General features: G+C 28.7%; 4 protein-coding genes across 5 annotated transcripts in view; 2 read left to right on the plus strand and 2 right to left on the minus strand.

The window, feature by feature from the left end:
• Positions 1-19,033, plus strand: part of LOC145191263 (lysosomal dipeptide transporter MFSD1-like) — a 36,562-nt gene that overhangs the window by 6,887 nt on the left and 10,642 nt on the right. The window contains exons 2-7 of the mRNA XM_090067591.1: positions 7,510-7,562; positions 13,563-13,675; positions 13,779-13,821; positions 13,950-14,017; positions 18,693-18,801; positions 18,918-19,023. Of these exons, the coding sequence (XP_089923717.1) occupies positions 7,510-7,562; positions 13,563-13,675; positions 13,779-13,821; positions 13,950-14,017; positions 18,693-18,801; positions 18,918-19,023 (492 nt within the window). The remainder of the gene's footprint in view (positions 1-7,509; positions 7,563-13,562; positions 13,676-13,778; positions 13,822-13,949; positions 14,018-18,692; positions 18,802-18,917; positions 19,024-19,033) is intronic.
• LOC149882259 (uncharacterized) lies at positions 1,435-4,144 on the plus strand. 2 transcript variants are annotated; one of them, XM_090067593.1, is made up of 5 exons: positions 1,952-2,256; positions 2,399-2,587; positions 2,691-2,735; positions 3,151-3,208; positions 3,261-3,622. In XM_090067593.1, exons 1-5 carry the CDS (start codon positions 2,061-2,063, stop codon positions 3,316-3,318), a joined length of 546 nt encoding a protein of 181 aa, XP_089923719.1. In that variant the 5' UTR covers positions 1,952-2,060; the 3' UTR covers positions 3,319-3,622. The 2 variants fall into 2 exon arrangements, with proteins under 2 accessions (XP_089923718.1, XP_089923719.1); XM_090067592.1 differs by having other exon boundaries at positions 1,435-2,256; positions 3,151-4,144.
• Positions 4,142-5,649, minus strand: LOC149882260 (uncharacterized). The gene has a single exon (XM_090067594.1). The coding sequence runs from the start codon at positions 5,525-5,527 to the stop codon at positions 4,142-4,144; it is 1,386 nt and encodes a 461-aa protein (XP_089923720.1). The 5' UTR covers positions 5,528-5,649.
• On the minus strand, positions 5,681-6,095 carry LOC149882261 (uncharacterized). The gene has a single exon (XM_090067087.1). The coding sequence runs from the start codon at positions 6,011-6,013 to the stop codon at positions 5,681-5,683; it is 333 nt and encodes a 110-aa protein (XP_089923213.1). The 5' UTR covers positions 6,014-6,095.

Consider the following 19,033-nt stretch of genomic DNA (forward strand, 5'->3'; position numbering starts at 1 on the left):
CAGGACAGTTCGCCATTTCTGCACATTCCAGTCAATATGAGATGTAGCAAACAGGAGTTTTTTCTTCTGGTTTTTTAGTGAAATCAGCGGTTTTTTTGCAGGGCGTCGAGAAAACAATCCGGCTTCAACAGCACGTTGTCTGATTGTTCGGTCCGATACAGGCAGCTCTAATTGCTTTTGTATCTCGAATGATGATATCCAGGGATCCTTCTTGACGGATCTGAGGATCATAGAATCCTCTCTAGAAGTGGTGGAATGCGGTCTTCCACCTTTGTTATCTGCTGCCAACTTCCCCGTAGAATGATATTTGGAACATAGTCTTGATACGGTCCGTTTTTTCACGCGATGTTTATCACAAATACTTTTTTGTGACATTCCACTTACGTCATCACCAATAATTTTCTTTCTTAGTTCCAATCCAAGACTGTTGGGAGCCATTTTTGCACTTGAAGTCATAAAAATAATAAAAATAAATAATCACGCTTCTCAAGGCTTACCGTGTTACATTTACCTTGTGATGATACAATAATGCTCTGTGGACTGTATTGATGTAATGAAACACTTGTTGTATTTCACTTCTTGTATTGATGTTCTTCGATAAAACACTTTGATAAAACTCACTTCGATAAACTGTCTTGATAATACTGACTGATTGACTTCCATATACTGACTGAATTACATGTCGATTTACATGTCTCTTATATAGTAAAATGAACCTGTGTGAACCTGTTCTGGAATATTCTAGATGCTTCTTTTCGATGCTTCTGGAAGCTTCTGGATGCGTCTGGATACTTCTCAATGTTTCTGGATATTTCTGGATGCTACTGGATGCTTCCAGATGCATCTTCTGGAAATTTCTGGAAGCTTCTGCATGCTTCTGGAAACTTCTGGATACTTCCTTAAATTATTAAAAAACGTCCGTGACGTTGACATGGGCCAGACTTAAGAAAATGAAACAAACCAAAAAAGTTGCACTTGTTTTGTCTGCTGCAAAATGGCACTTGTCAACGAAATTCTGCCAGTATGCTGTCACCTGTCAGCTGATTGCTCATGTCATGGCATGCTATGACTCCAGACTCCTGAACTGTTTGCTGTGGTAGTATAGTTCGTTTTGTTTTTAAGACATGTAAAATTAGGAACACTTTTTAACATTGTTCGATGTCGGTTGCAAATGTTTTGTCCAATACTGTATATATAAATGTATTTATATGTATACATACATATATATCTATATATACAGTATACTGTGAAATAGTTTTATAATTATTTTTGATTTTATCGTAAAAATATGAAGTAAAAAAAATCATATATTACAAGCAAAATCATCTAGAAATAATTTAATAAAGTATGATACAAAAAGTAAAAGGCGGACATTATTGTTATTAAAGTGCTAAAATGGGTAAAAGTCCACTTCTGGAAAGTAAAAAAATTATTGTCCTTCATGAAGGAGGTTATTCTCAACAACAAATTATCCAAAAAACAAAATATTCAACAACAGCCTTCATATGTCCGCCTTTTGCTTTGATCACAGAAGCGAGTCTCCTAGGAAATGATTCATATAAATTTGTAATGAAATTTTGTGGAGTATTGGCCCACTCTCTTTTTAATATTTGGAAACATTCTTCAACATTTTTTAAATTATATTCAGCCTTTTTTTTATCCAAATAATCCCAAACATGTTCAATAATGTGGCCAATATAGCAATGAGGAGGTCAGTTCAGAACTTAGAGAACTCCCTCCTCACACATGTCCTGTAAATATTTTTTGGCCAATAAAAAACAATGTTTGTGGAACAATGTTTGGAATCATTGTGGGAACAATGTTTAGGATCATTGTCTTGCTGTAGAATGAAATTATTACCAATTAGTCTCAGTCCAGATGGTATTGCATGATGTCTTAAAATTTCTATATATTGTTCTCCTGTCAGTTTGCCATCAATAGACAGGTTTAAATGTTTACATTATTTTGCGCATGCGTATTTTGCTGGCAGTATAGAAAAAACAAAGTATCGTATTTCACACACAAACTAAAGGTATTTAAACTGCAACAAACTAAGAAATATGCCAGATAATTGTTGTGCTGTTGGTTGTAGTAATGTTAGAACAAATTATAATGATATCAAAAGAAGCTTCTACAGAATACCAGATAAAAAACAAGTCGAGAAACGCAAATTATGGCTATTAGCAATTCGAAGAAAAAACTGGTCTGAAAAATCCATAGAATGTGCTAGACTTTGCAGTGATCATTTTATTTCTGGTAAATATTTATAGATTTTTTTTTTTTTTTTTTTTTATTGATCTTTTTTTATATATACTTTGAATAAACATTGAATATAGAGCATAAATCAAATATTCTTTTTGTTAAATTGTCCTCTAATTTGAGATTTGGTTTATTATAGGAAAAAAGTATGACAATCCTTTAAATCTTGACTATGTACCAAGCATTTTTAATTATAAAAATGTTCCAGAAAATGTTTTAAGCCAAAAAAAAGATCGTTTTAAACGTGCTCAGAAAAGAAAAACCCAAGTTTTTACTAGTTTAGATTCTCCAGCAAAAAACAACAAGGAACTATTAACTTTTGAAAAAGGTAAATACTTTTATAATTCAATTTTTTTTATTTGCATACAATTAATCTTGATAATCTATTGTTATATTCACATCAAAAAAATTATAATTTTTTTCTAATTTAGATTCTCCAGCAGAAGACAATATGGAACCATTAACTTTTGAAAAAGGTACATATTTTTATAATTCTATTTTTGCATTTGCTTTTATTTGATCTTGATAATAACTTGTTATATTCACATCTATAAATACTTTTATATACTATGTAACAAAAAGTAAATAACGCAAATCTAAATAACACAGCATATAAAATATAATTAAATAATATTTTATTACCTGCATTATTTACTTTTTGTAGCTTTTGTAGCTTATAAGCTACTTGTTAAACTTTATTGAAGTATTTACTAATATTATATAAATAAATAAGAATAAGATAAATAAGATTACTGTTTACAATTAAATTAAAATAACTATTATAAGAACAATATTCTTAACAATAAACTTATTATTTACTTCATTTTTATATTCCTCTGATTTCAAAGCTATTTTTGGTGTAACTTTATCTACAGTAACATTCATCTTTAGGTACACAGATTGAGTGTAATCAATTTGAAAGCCTACAAAAAGAACTTATGGAAAGAAATTTGGAGCTATATCAGTTGCGTGATAAAATTACAAAATTGGAGTCACACAAGTTTTCATACAAAAGTATTTCAAAAAACAATGCAAAGGTTCGATTTTACACTGGTATGAGTGCAGAAAACTTTATCTGGCTATTTGAAAGAATTAAAAACCATGTCAAAAGCTTTTCAAAAAAAATATCCTTAGAAGACCATTTATTGTTGGTTTTAATGCGATTACGTAGAGGATTATTTATAAAAGATCTTGCTTTCAGGTTTTCATTAAATTATGGTTTGGCATCAAAAATATTTAGATGTTGGATTGTTGTTATAGCAACTAGACTTAAATTTTTAATAAATTGGCCTGACCGAATTGCAATGAGAAAAGTTTTACCTCGTTGTTTTTATAATTTCAGAAGTTGTATTTCAATTATTGACTGCTTTGAAATATTTATACAAAGATCCCTAGGACTAAACTCTAGGGCTCAGTCTTGGTCGTCGTATAAAAATAGTAATACAATTAAATATCTTATAAGTATCACCCCAACAGGTTCTGTAAGTTTCTGTTCTGAAGGCTGGGGTGGCCGTGTTTCAGATAAACAGATTACAATACAGTCAGGTTTTCTCAACATGCTTGAAAATGGTGATCTTATTCTAGCAGACCGAGGCTTCCGAATTGAACAAGAAGTCGCAACAAAAGGTGCAATATTAAAAGTACCAGCTTTCACAAAAGGAAGAAGTCAACTCTCTGCTAAAGAAGTAGATAAATCTAGGCAACTTGCTAATGTAAGAATTCACGTAGAGCGAGTTATTGGACGCTTGAAAAAATTTGACATTTTGAATGTTAAATTACCTATAAGTCAAGTTGATTTATTAGATAACATTGTTTTTACTATTTGTGGACTTGTAAATATGAGTAATAGTGTTGTTGTTTAACTGAAAAACTGGCAAAAAGTTTACTTTATTTTTATTTTTGATTCTTGTTTTGTATCCTTGCAAGTTGGGCAAAGCCATGGTTTTTTGGGTGCATGTTTTATACTGACACACGAGTAGTGGTACCATTCAATTTTGCAGTTTGGACTATCACATTCAATCATTGGATAAAAACTTGGTTTCTGGCAAAGACAGTATTTTTTCTCTTCTAATTCATTTTTTGGGTCTTTCTTTCTGCATAATAGTTCTGGAAGTATCACTTCTATGAAAACACTATTCAATTTTTCCAGTAATGTTTTACAAAAATTGTCATCTCTTTCGACTCTCAATAAAAATGTATCTCCTTTTTTAAGTCCATTACTCCATACAAAAAAGTCACAATAAGTTCTATCTGTTACATACATCTGATGCTGCATTTGATAGTAATATTTATGTTCTTTTAATATGTTGCCATAAATATCAATTGGACTTCCTTTATCCTCTTTCCATCCATCAAGACCATTCCTAAATTTAAATGGGCATTTAATTTCTAAAACTCCAGCGCCATGACATTTACATTCAACAAAGCCATCAGGACTTGCTCCTAAAAATGGATTTTCAATATTAATGTACAATCCAGCACCAGTCAAGCGAAAATCTTTGTGCTCTGCTGCTAATAAAGTGTTGTAGCACTTCCTGGCGTGTTCCTCGTTTTTCTTACCGTAGTTTAAAGCAGGTAAGTTTGGGATTTGTTTATACTGCATTATTTCATAAATAAAATGTAATGATGGGTTTTCAATATCAGTGCAAAATGCTTGTTTTGATATTGAAGCTGTAATACGACCTGCTCTATGTAAATGCCAAATTTTATTATTACTTTGTGTCATAGTAACCATAGCAAGTTGTTCAAATTGTTTTTGATAACTAAATTTTTTATACTCACTAAAACGCTGTTTTGAAATATTTTTAACTTCATCTAAAGAGTTATTAACAATTGATGGATCGTATAAATAGGTTAAGGGCTCTGGCAAATTTGTGCGATCATCTTCATCAGCTGAATCTGTTTCACTATTATAACTAGTGCTTGATAACCAGCCTATACATGTAAACACTGCTGCTTTTGGTGAAATCTTAAAAAGAGATTCTAAATCTTTTTTATCTTCTTGTGAAATCGGGGCACTGTGGTGTGTTGTGAATCCTTTAAGCATGTAATTAGCAGGTGGCTCTATACATGGCACTTTTGCATTATGTTTTGGCCGCTTGAGGTTCATATACTTCAATGGGACTGGTTCAGCCTTAGTTCTTGATTTGTTCCAATTGCACAGTTTACTTGTGCATGCTGTTTCCTCATTTAGTTTCAGTTGAACACAAGCTTGTAATTTGAACAATAGAGCAGCAAGATGGCTACAGGCTGATCCAAGTCCGGCCATACAGGAGCAATTACCGGTCAAAATCCAGCCCTTTTTATGCAGTGCAACCCAAACGCTGTAGTCCTCGTGTCTTTGTCCTTGCCGCTGACTTGGCAGAACCTATAAACAACCATAATTAAAAAAAAAAATGTAAATAGTTACTAAATAATTTCTTTAATACATTACCTTAGTTTTCAAGTAACAGTAGTCAGTGTTTTTGATTTTATGATAAAATACATCATGAACATGCCCAGAAACAAAGAAGTTGTATGCTTCTAAAGACTTATATGCTCTTATATTCTCTCTGGTGAATCGACTAGGTGTGTCAATAAGGTAGAGTTGTATATCACCAAGTGATATATTAGGGAGCAGTGTCACATTGTTTTGCCAGTCATCAATTGATAATGGATCTGGCAAGACCGATCCATTTCCAAGAGTTAATTTTTCTTTGTATTTTACTTGCTCTTCATTGTTAAGAGTTTGAAAATATTTTGATTTACTCCACATAATAAATTTTTTTGAAGCTATTTAAATAATATATATAAAATTTAATATAGTATTATAAATTATTATACTTAATAATATATAAAATATACTAAATTTAAATTTTATATTAGCAGAATGAAACTTGTTATGCGGTTGTTTATGTTTATTTTCTATACTGCCGAAACCGCGTGGGACTGGGGAATAAAAACAAAACGCGTCATCACGCAACCCGTCTATTCTGATTAAATCACCTTCTCTAGATGATGAAATACAACCACAAACTAAAACAGAACCTGCCCCATGCTTGATTTTTAAAAGTAGACAATCAGGGCGAAAAGCCTCTCCAACCCTTCTTCTTACATACTATCATCTTCTGCTACCGAACAATTTAAATTTTGATTCATCTGTGTATAGTACACAGTTTAGCATTTCTTGCGTCCAATTATTATGCTGTTTTGCATATTTAAGTCTCTTTTCTTTATTGCCATGACTTTTGAAAAGGCTTTTGAACTGCAACACACCCTCTTACCTAGATTTTAGCAAATGTTGTCAACTGCAAGATGAGGAAACATTGGTCCCAGTTGCAGCCTGAAGATCTTGGGCTAATTCACTGGAGGTTTTTTTCCGATTTCACAGAGACACATTTTTAAAATACTTTATGTCATGTTTTGTAAGCTTTGATGGTCTTCCACTTCGAGTTTTATCCTCAAGAGATCCCATGTTTCTAAATTTTTTTACAACTTCCCCAACGGCTGTTGTTGAATATTTTGTTTTTTGGATAATTTGTTGTTGAGAATAACCTCCTTCATGAAGGACAATAATTTTTTTACTTTCCAGAAGTGCACTTTTACCCATTTTTAGCACTTTAATAACAATAAACATAATAATACAAAAGAAAAGAAAAATAAAACTTAAATTAGAAGTTTTTCTCTTAGAAAAACAAAAAATAACATTAAACACACAGTATCTATGAAATATCTTTGTAATCTGTACTATCATCTAATATGAAGCCTTCACTGCAATAAATAAAGAAAAATGCAAGAGCAAGCTAAAAAAAAAAATGAGCTGATACGAATTGGGTTCAGATAAGCATATAATAAAAATAAACATGTTAAATATCTAAATACAAAAATCTATTTAAAACTTTGATAAATATTGTTTTTGTTTGTTAATAGAGTGTTTAGTATTGTTTGAAGTTAGACATTATTTTATATAAAAAAATATTCAGAAGCTATTATTCAAACTATGCTAAAAATACATGAGTTTTGATAAGTGGGCTAAAACTTATTCACAGTATTGTACATATATATATATATATATATATATATATATATATATATATATATATATATATATATATATATATATATATATATATATATATATATATATATATATATATATATATATGGTTACTTTTTAAGCAATTAAAAAATTGATTATGTAAATTTTTTACTTTTTCATATTATATCAATGTTTGACTATTTTATTGCTTCATTTATTCAAATTAAATCTAGGTAGTTACTTTTGCTTTGACAATCCTGCTGCATTGCAAGAATATATTTCTAAGGTATATTTATAACATTTTTAACATAATTAGTATACATGTGAACATTTGTTTACTATGTAATCATTTTTATCTATGTTTTGAATACAATAATGAACACAAAAGGCACATCACTATAAATTTATTCTCGATATTTAGGAACTGTTTGGTTTTCCAGTTTTTTGGTTTTTAACAAACAATAACCAATTTCTATATCAATCTTAAGATCAAATCAAGTTTTCTAAAGTTTGTTAAAATTGTGCATTTTTTATGCTTTTAAAGCTTTTTGTTTATTTTCATAAATAAATTTGTTATCTAAAACTTGTTATGAAAATAAGTTTATCAGTTTTAATTGAATAGCAATTCTGCGCAATGTCTTGAAAGGTTGAAACAAAATGATATAAGGTATGCAAGGCATTGCTTTTTGTCTAAATATATAAACTATTTTAAATCATTTCAAATGACTGATAAAGAAATTTGTACTTACTTGTTATTATTCTTTAAAAACAGAAAAAATAAACACTGATGCTTACTTAAATTGTGCAAACTTTTTATTATCCTATTATTCAACAGTTGGCAGTTTGTAGTATTAAATATGTTAATTTAAATCTATGATTAGTACTCATTTATTTTTAGTTTTTAAATTTATGTAATCCATTTGCTTTTTTTTTTTTTTTTTTTTTTTTTTTTCAACTTGTTTGTCATCTTTAGAACAAGTAAAAAGATTTTATTTATGTTTCTATCTGGCAGTAAAAAAAAAGGTTTATTTTTCTACTTTGTTAAAATTTGGTAAATCAAAAATTTCTCAAATATATTTTCAAGTATTTGCTGTTTTGATATTCAAAAAGATAATTTATCTTTATTATACTTGATATTCAAAAAGATAATTTATATAAATTATTCAAGTATTTGCTGTTTTTTTTATTTTTCAAGTATTTGCTGTTTTATTATACTTGATATTCAAAAAGATAATTTATATAAATTATTCAAGTACTTGCTGTTTTGATATTCAAAAAGATAATTTATAAGATATTTATTGTAAAAGAAAATATATGACTTTGAAATATTAATGTAAATTCACAATAAAAATTGTGCATAAATTCTTATACCTTTCCTTGTACCATAATATTTACATAATAACATAGAAAACACCTTTGTTAACATTGAAAAGTTATATGCCATATATACTAGATATGAACCCAACATTTGTTTTGCTGAACACCTAACCTGATCAGCTCAGCAGCCTGACATTTGCAAAATTTCCTAAAATGTCCATCTTAGATAATCACTAGTGTTAATTCTTTCAATGTTTTATTTTTGTATGTCAATTTTTTTAATTTTAACATTTATATTAATTTCCAATAAGTTGCATTTCAATAGTATCATTTAATTTAGCAAATATTAGGTGCTTTTGAAATATTAAATGCATTTAAATGCAATGAGTGACCAATATGCATTTGTATGTTTCCACTTCTTCAAAATATCACACTTTAAAAATTTCTTCTTAACAGAGATAAACTTATACTCCTCATGTTAAAAACTTGAAATGGTTAAGTACTCAGACGAGTATTATACTTTAGAAGTCAGGACTGAATTCTAAGTAAATGAAAAGCTTGTAAAGGATTGGAGAAAACAGATTGGAGAGAAAACAGATTTTGGAGGAGAAACTCAAACTAATGTTTCTATCAAAGCTGATCTTGGAAAATCTTGTGAATCACAAAAAACTTGAAGAAAAGTTTGAAAAATCTGCTTGATAGTTTTAAAAAAAAACTAAAAGTATCACATAAATGGCAGACATAACAGTTAAAAAACTAACAAACAACATGTTTTTCATTGTATTTCTTTAGTTCATGATAATAGTTGGTGATAAAAGTAATACCTGGGAAACTTAATTTAAAGTTGTAGTGGAACAGATTCCTTGTCACTTGAAAAACCAATTCCTTTGTTTAGAAATTGAATAAAAAGGATACTCAGAAATTCATTTGTATATTATACAAGAGTATTTATTATTACAAGATTAAGTACAATAAGATTGAAAGTAAGATTAGACTAAATATGATAAGATTGAAGGTTTGGGTACAATTCTGATTCCAATTCCTTCTTAAACTAATGAGTTACTTTACATATAGCAAAGCTTACCTTGCTAATCCCCTCTTTTTCCAGTTACTGGGAACACAAGTTTGAAATTTCACTTGAGTTCAATTTTTCTAATTGTTTCAACTATAGGGGTGCACGTAAGTTTTAATTATTTTTTAAAATTTATTATTTTAAAAAGTAGACAAAGTATGACATTAAAATTTAAAACAGTTTAACTAATTCAAGATCTAACTTTCAGTTAAGTTACAATCAGGGCTGTAAATTTGGCTAGCAAAAGTTAAAACTTCAACTTCAGTTTCTCCTTATGTAAGAATTTATGGTATATATTACTAAATATATATTACACTATATAACAATTAGTATTATTTATTATTTTAGTAAATATTTAGTATAATATAATATTTAATAGTATATTTTTTATAGAAATATATTTAGTTATATATATATATATATATATATATATATATATATATATATATATATATATATATATATATATATATATATATTACTAAATTTATTTAATAATATATGTAATAAGTATATATATTATGATATATATTCAGTAATATATATATAATTAGTAATATATTTTTTAGTAATATTTATTTAGTACTATATTTAGTAATATTTTTAGTAATATATAACACTTGGTTTATATTATATTTAGTAATATATATTATAGAACAAATATAATATTATATATTACTGAATAAAACTTGCGCAAATGACAGATTGCTATTTGCAGCACATGCATTACTTAAAAGGATATTTCTTAAACTTTCTTACATTTTTCTAATAGTCCTGTCATTATAGTCATTTCAATTTTAACTTAGGTGGGTGACATAGCCATTAAAACAAAAACAGCATTTCTAATAATCTCTGGATAGATAGAAATTAACTTTTCTACTGCCAGTTCTGTGGTTGTATTCTTCCAATTTTTCACAGGCACATTTAAAATTTTGCATAAACTTAATTATTTTTATTTTAATGAGTTCCCGAAAGTGTTTTAGTGGCAATTTTTTGCTTTTTTGGAACATGCAATTTTGTTTATAGTTTCTTTAAAAATCAAAGGTTTGTCTCCTTTTTTTTGTTTGAACAAGGTGATTGGTATCCTGAAACTACTCTATCATCAAGTGACTGTTAAATTCTTAGCAGCATGTAGTCCTTTATACAAAAGGCAAGGTCAAATTCCTATTTTCCCTTTGTAACTTACAGCTTAGCAAAATTCTGTTCATCAGATTTAAAAATAAGTTCATCTATATTTCTGTTAATAGTAGTTTATTCTGCAACAATAGTCCATCCCTTTTTTCTTTAAAGATACAATTCCATTAAAAATTAGTCCACCAATGTTGGTGAGTTCATATACTAAAGTTCTCTACTCCATCAAGAAGTCACCAGGAGTTAAGTCCTCAGCATGCAACATCTTGGTTTCAATATAAGGGTAAAAGAGAAGAGCTTCTAATTCTTGTACCTGGGTCTAATGGTATTCACTCAAAAATACATTTTATTAATCAACATCTTTAAGATAACTTTATAGATCAATTAAAAGCTTGACCATCATGTGTGTACTTCCTCTGCATGTAGCTTAATTTTAAATAGCTCCCTTTTTTTTTTTGTCTCTTTAGAATAGCATCCAATTTTGACTTTCTAGTTGCAGAGGCGAGTTACCTGAACTTGCCAATAAGATCTGTAGCATGTGGATTTGATTCCATGTTATTGTAAACTGCAGTGTATGGACTCCACAATGAAAATTAGTCATTAAGATTTTTCAGCTATGTCATCTAAATTATCAATACTAGATTGTGCTGGACGTTCTGCAACTACTGCTTGAGAATCACTTACAGAAACTTCTTCACAACATCACAGAACAACTTCACAAAGTTCAAACTGTTTAATTTTAAGTTCTGGCTTTTTTAAAAATTTCTTCAGTTTCTTCATTAACAAAGTAATTTTTTTCCATTGTACTCATCATGCTTAATGCATTATTTGTTACAATTCATAAAATTTGCTCCTTTTTAATTTCAAAATCATAAAAAACATTTTCTACTAGCACTTATAGAAAATCACCTGTGATGCGCTTTTTACATTTTGAGAAATAAATTGGCATTTTAAGGTTCTTTGCAATCCTTATTTCTTATTTCTGGCAACATCCAAAAAAATTTTGTTTACACTTTATCTAATTTAATTCCTACTTTTCTAGTCATTTTTACATTCTCCAGGTCTATAAATGCTGGTTGTAAAAAGGAGGCTAATGGAATACTTTTTTTTATCACCATTTTAATAATACATTTCTTAAACTTTTCTGCAGTCGTTGTTACAGTTACTTTGTCTATAATAAATTGTCTAGTCATTAGTGTTGGCTCTTGACTTGATTTAGTTTGTTTCTTTGTAAATGAAATGTCTTTGTCAACCTTGTAGCTGTCTTTCATTTTGACAATTTCTAAAAATTTCAGAATGAAAACACTGACAATGGCTTTTTAAATTAGAAGCTCTGGTAGGTCCATTTTCATCAGCATCACTGAAATTACTGTTTTTTGGTTCATATAATTTTTCTTCATAATCATCATTGACACAGTGGCACACACAAACTTATTTTGTCTGAATTTTTGTGAAGTATTCAAACACTACTGATTTTATAGTTTTCTTCCTATGCATCATCCAGGAAGTTTTGTATTTGAATTGAATCTCTAACACCAATCATCTATTATTTTTAAATTTCTTAGATTTTTACTGCTTTTTTGATAGCAAGCACTCACTGTAAGTAAAATGGAAGTTTTGTTGAAATCTCTTCTGATCAATTATTTTGATTTCTAAATTAAATCAATTAGGCAACACAAAATAGTAAATCTATTACTATTACCTAAAAATATAATTTTTTTTGTTTTTATATGTACACTTTGATAAACTAAGTTCTTAGTGTTATTGGAAATTAGCAAATTAAGCATTTGAGCCACAGTAGATAATTTCATTTTAAATTTAATCTGGTCACAACATGATCAAGCTGGTACAAACTTGTGACCATAAAGGTCTGATGCCTTTAAAAGTACATATAAAACTATTTTATTAAATCAATTTTCAGTTAAAAAGAATGCATGTACTATTTATTAACTAAAACTTGCAAAGTTGAAATTTCACAGATTACTTATTCTTCACTTATCTACTGTGGCTCAAATGCTTAATTTGCTAATTTCCAATAACACTAAGAACTTAGTTTGTATTGTCTTGGAACAATTTTCAGACAAAAAAAAAGTGCAAATAATTAAAAGCTAGCTACTGTAATTTGCAAACTTAAAATCTTGACAAGTATAGCTGGCTTCCGAATTCACAAATTTAAACCAAAATCTGCATTTAGATGTTAGCATAGCAAGGTGAACATATAAAAACAAAAAAAATTATATTTTTAGATAATAGTAATAGATTTACTATTTTGTCTAATTGATTTAATTTAAAAATCAAAATAGTTGTTCAGAAGAGATTTCAACAAAGACACTTTTGGGTTTTTTCCCCCAGCTTTCCACAAGATTTTTTTATTGTTTATCTTGCATTGACTTCTTGTTTAATCTTCTTGCTCAGTCTTTCAGTTTGAACTTCAGTTTTTGACAGAAACCTTTCCTTTTATCACAAAAAATGTGACAAATGAAGCACATTGCATAAGTTGGTATTTTACATAAGTTATATTTAAAAATAGCAGAAAATTTAAGTTGTTTATAATGTCTTGAATTAATAGTTAGCCCTGTATTTAACTTTAAGTTCGAATTCCCAGGATAAACTAAAAGCCATCTTGAATAATGATTAATTTTGTTTAAAAGTTATCTTTTAAAAATATTTACAACCTGGTTTTTGTTTTTTTTTATTATAAAGATTTCGAATATAGAATTTTATGTTTAAATTGTGCAAATCACATAAAACTTTCATTACTTTAAGGATATGAATGTGTCAACAGAAAGTTATATGTTGTTATACTCATTATACTCATGGCCAAATGTGGTCCTCTGCTTCTTTGGTGGGTTCCTCATTGATAGAGTGTTTGGGATCAGGTAGGATATTTTTGTTGTTGCTTGTATCTGTATGTTAAAGGAGAAACAAGAAAATATGTTCCTGACAGAGAATTACAAGTTTTAAGATATTTTTTGCTTTTAGACTTGGTGCAATTCTTTTCAGTTTATTTGTATTACTTGGCCAGGTACAATTTTACAAAATGAATATTTTGTTTAATCTTAGCAATTAGGCATAAATTATGCATAAATTCAATATTCATTTTAAAAGTGTGTATTCTACAAACATATTGTATATTTGTAAATTAAAACTTAGATTATATTTGCTCTTGGTGCTTTATTGAATTTTTATTGGATGATGGAGGCTGGGAGGTTCGTTTTTGGGTGAGTAAACATATTTGTGTGAAATATATTTGGGTGAGTAAGAATGCAAATTTTTAAAATTTTGATATTTATTTTGGAGTAGAAAATTATTTAGAAAACATATTTTTTAAAATTTAACAACAGAAAAACTTTAAAAACAAAATTAAAAACAGTGATTTTATAAGTAAACTTAAGACAAGTTTAACTTAGCAAAGCATTGTTAGTTTGGCTTTGAATTTCATTAGTTCAAAAGACCTCACTAAGCTGTTAGTGTCTGTAAATATTGTGGGGCTATGTTTTATAAAACCATGTTTAAACCATGTTTCAAATGAAATAATACTCATAGTAAAAGATAGAAATATAATTTCTCGCTGCCAATTTTTCAGTCTTTCATGATGTTTTCTTTTTGAGAAAAAAAGATGTCAGACAACACGTTTTAATTTTTGCATTTTAAAAATTTGGAGAACTTATCATTTCTCTTGGTTTTGGTCTACACACATAATGGAAATGTGCTTTTTGGGAGATGGCATACTTTTCCATCAATAGGGTATTTAATGTCATAACAAGGATCATTGATCTGTTTTATTAAGGAGTAAAAGGATGCTAAATGCTCTCAATTTTTCTGCAGTTTTAGTTTTTAGGTTTCCTTTAAATACTTCACAAACCACAAAATTTCTATTTATGTAATAGTTCTAGTGGTTTCTTGAAAATCAATTTAAGCTGTTCAGTTAACACATCTTTTCAATAACCCATAATGACCCCAGATATCAGATCTGATACACAAATTTTAAACCACTGTATTTTTTAAATGGAAGCTTGTTTTTATCTGAAAACACCCGTTGTTACAAATGTGAGAAATGAATTTTTGATTCTGTACAATTAGTACTTTTCATCCGGGTAGATTTTTCAATTTATAAACATTTGAAAACAACATTTGCGAGGAGTGGTTCATGTGGCGTTTACCAAGTGTTGTTTTTACTTCTATTTCATATTGGTTTTATAAATTTTTGTGCTGTTTTTTACTTTTTTTTTTTAGAATCAAGGTGCAGGAAAACTTAACTATTTCATGCTTTTTGGTTATCATATATGCATAACATTTGATATTTGCATTTGTATGTATCAAATTTGATACAATGGCCGATTAAGTATGAAAGCTTTTTCAAAAAAAGTCAATTTTTTATTTTTTTTTTCATTTTAACAAATATAGAAAAAAGTTTTATTGTATGTTTGTCTAGATGAATAAAAATAAAAAAATAACTGTCTCTGATGTTTTAAACTATGTATTTGATGGAAAAAGTGATTTTGGGGAGAGTGATGAAAGTGACAATGAGTTTGATTTGGGAAATGATGCACCCAATACTAATATTGAAGAAGTAAGTGAGAATGAATATGATTCATTAAGTGATGATGAGCCATTAGCATGTATAGCATCAAGACCATTTTGTAAACAATTTAGAAATAGCTGAGAAAGAAAAAGCAAATAACCACATATGGAAGTTACAAACATGGATAACAGAGGTCCGCCAAAACTTTCTGAGAGTTTCACCAAAAGGGTTTCATGCTGTTGATAAGATAATGGTTCCATTTAAAGGGAAGTCCCTACTGCATCAGTAATTGCCAAAAAAGTCACATAAGAGGGGGTTCAAGCTTTGGAGTCAAAGTGGCATTTCGGGCTTTTTGTATGACTTTGATATTTATCAAGGGAAGTTAAAAAGCATTTCTGATACAAGTTTAGGTATCAGTGCAGATGTAGTACTCAATCTGACTTCTTCACTACCTGAGAAACACAACTTCAAATTCTTTGCTGATAACTACTTTACAAACTTTACCCTTGATAGTTGAATTGAGGAAGCGTAACATTTATTTTGTAGGAACAGTTAAAGGTTCACGAATGAAGAAGACACTTCATTCGTGAACCTCTAATTGTTGAGTGAAATAGTTTAACTTTTTTCCATAAATTCCCTGGCCCCTTGAGTATCTATAATCATTTGAAATCTGCTTCAACTTATGACATTAAATAGACTAAAACACTTAAGATAAAGTCAAAAAAATTAAAGTTGTGTAATCTATTAGTACAATTTTGCCCGTTGTATCTGAATTGATACAACTCAAAAAAGTGCATTGTCATTATTTTTATGACAAAGAAAATTTTTCCCAATTTTCTAATGCAAGTAGGATTACTTGTACCAAAAATCAGAATCTTTTGAGCATTTTATGCTGCTTTGAGCATTTAAGGGTTAAACAGTTTTATCAAACATGGTTTCAAATAATTCAGGCAATTATCATTTATCAATTTCTATGCAATTATGAATTTCTCTAGTAGTTTTTGCAAAAAATCAGTTTTAAGTCTAATTGAAAAATCAGAACATTTTTATTTTTTATTTTTTTTCTACTCACATAATTCTATTCAAACATTTAAGTAAAATTGTAAAATTGTAAAGAAATTTTTTTAAATTTTTTTTTTAGTTTACTTTCACTATTATTGATAAAATTTTTTTTTTAGTTTACAGTGGTTTGCATAAATATAGTCACTACTTTTTTTGTGTGAAATTTCTGTTTTTTTCAAAATTTTCTTTGAAACCAACTAATTAATATGATTAAAAGCGTATTAAATGTGCAATTAATTGATTCTCTATCGAATGGTATGTAATTCGAGCTCGTTAGATTTACCAGTGTTGAGTAAATATCAATCCAATTAGAACATACCTGTAATTCTAATGTAGCAAAAATATAGTCAGTTAAAATTTAATGACTTAAGTTGAAATATCTCAACTAAATGTTATCCAAGCGGTCTAAAATTTGGTGGCTGATTTCTTTCGAACAATATAAATGTTCTTGAGAAAATAAAATTAAATTATCATTTTTATATCTTGAGTTATTTGCATTGGTAATTACTTGGTAAAAAAAAAAAAGACAAAAATGGGCAGAAAAGCTGTTTCAGACAACATATGATGGCAAATTGTAGGTCTGCTTAAAGATAAAACAAAAAGCCAATGAGCTCGAATGTGTAGTGTTTCACTTAAATGAGTACAAACAACGTTGAAAAACCACAAGCTACATAATGATGTCAAAGATTTCCCAAGGCTTGGTAGGCTTTTAAAACTAACTTCAAGAGACCAAATTTATCTCTATTGAAACGTTAGACAAGACCCTAAAATTTCTTATCGCAAATTTGCTGAAGTGTTCACAAATATGCCTGGTAATGTTAGTGTTAGTAGATGGACTGTACGAAGAGGACTAAATAAGAAACGCTTCGATTGTTACATCGCTGCTCAAAAACCACTTTTGCGTGTCTCAGATTGTCTAAAGAGATTAAAGTGGTGTAGAGAAAGACTTTACTGGTCTGTAGAAGACTGGCCAAATTCATTTTCAGCAACGAATCCAATTTTGAGGTGATAAATCACAAATCAAGAGTAATCATCAAGAGGCTAGCTGGTGAAAAGTTCAAAGAGCTTTTTTGTGTACCAAGGATACTAGGCGGAGGAGGATCAGCAGGCCTTGAAAAGGTTTGGAAAGAATTTCCAAGAGAACTATGCATCAGGCTAGATGAATTTATGCCTAGACATGTTTGTGCATGTGTGAAAGTGCATGGTGTGCATACAAGTTACTAAAATGCACCCTGACTCTATGTTTTTGCTCTGTTTTTTTGTTTATTTTTTTTAATAGTTGTATATATTTCTCATAAAGTATCTTATACTTTTTTTTTTGAAAAAATTTTTTTTCTTATTTTGTTTATAATACCACCGTTAATAAAGTTTAAAACAATTTAAGTTATTAACTTTTTTGTTTGCTTTAAATTTTAAAAAAACATTTAAAAAATCATACAGTAGAATCCCGTTAACTCGGACTCTAAAGGGGTATATATTTTTTGTCCGACTTAGCGAATGTCCGAATTAAGCAAAGCTCTCGTTAAGTTGGACTTTTTGAAAATGTCCCACTTATTGAGATTTCGAGACTTGTCGAATGTTCCTCGATATATAAATATTATGTGCATATATATTGAACAATATAATCTTATGTGAAATATATATTTTTATATATATAATATCTACTATAAACGAAAAAAGTCCAAAATTGATGTTTGTTCCAGTGACTCGCACAATTCTTCTTCAAACACCTTTGAAGCATTCAAAGCTATTTGAAACGACGCAAAAGTAATTAATTTTCGAACGTTCTAAGTTTTGAATTTTAACTGATGTTTTTAAACTTTTAATGTAATAGTTATTAACAAATAGAATTTAATTGAAGCATAACTAAATCGAAAGCTCTCCGTGAAAATGTTTAGCTATGTTTAATTACATTTGACGCAAAAGTATTTTATTTTCGAGCGTTTAGAGTTTGGAATGTTGATTGAAGTATTGGTATTTTTGTTATTATACGCTCTTATATACAAATTCAAAATAAACGTCCTAGTTAAGCAAAGTTTTTTGCCGAAGGGACCCCAAAAAATAGTACGAGTTAGCGAATGGTCCGACTTAACTAGGGTACGACTTTACAGTAAGTTGACAGAGAATGTAGAAGACGAATTGAAATTCCGTCCGACTTAATAAAAGTCTGACTTATCTGGGGTCCAAGTTAACGGGATTCAACTGTATTAAAAATAAACTGACTCTATATTTATGCAACTCTGTATATTCACTATCATTGATAGATTTAATTTGATAGCATATACCCTAATTGATATTTTTTAAACAAGGGTTGGAGGAGAATCTCTGGCTGTTGCTCAAAACACATATGCTGTGTCATGGTTCAAGGGTCGTGAGTTAAACATGGTGTTTGGACTACAACTCAGCTTTTCAAGAATTGTAATTAGATTTGGATAATATTTATAAAATTGCTTATTCAGCTACACAAGCCATGGTAAGATTCTTAAAAATTACCTTTTACAATTTTTATTTTAATTGCTTTTATATTTTTATAGGGTAGTACCGTTAACATGAATGTCATGGGTCCATTGTACAAACTTTTTCAGAAGAGTTACCCACTAAATAAACCATATAACATTCTTGGTTGGACTTTAATGGGAGGTATAGAGAT

Source organism: Hydra viridissima, unplaced genomic scaffold (genome assembly GCF_058129835.1).
Source record: "Hydra viridissima isolate aposymbiotic clone 2 unplaced genomic scaffold, HvirCarnegie_v1 scaffold_11, whole genome shotgun sequence".
Lineage (NCBI taxonomy): Eukaryota > Metazoa > Cnidaria > Hydrozoa > Anthoathecata > Hydridae > Hydra > Hydra viridissima.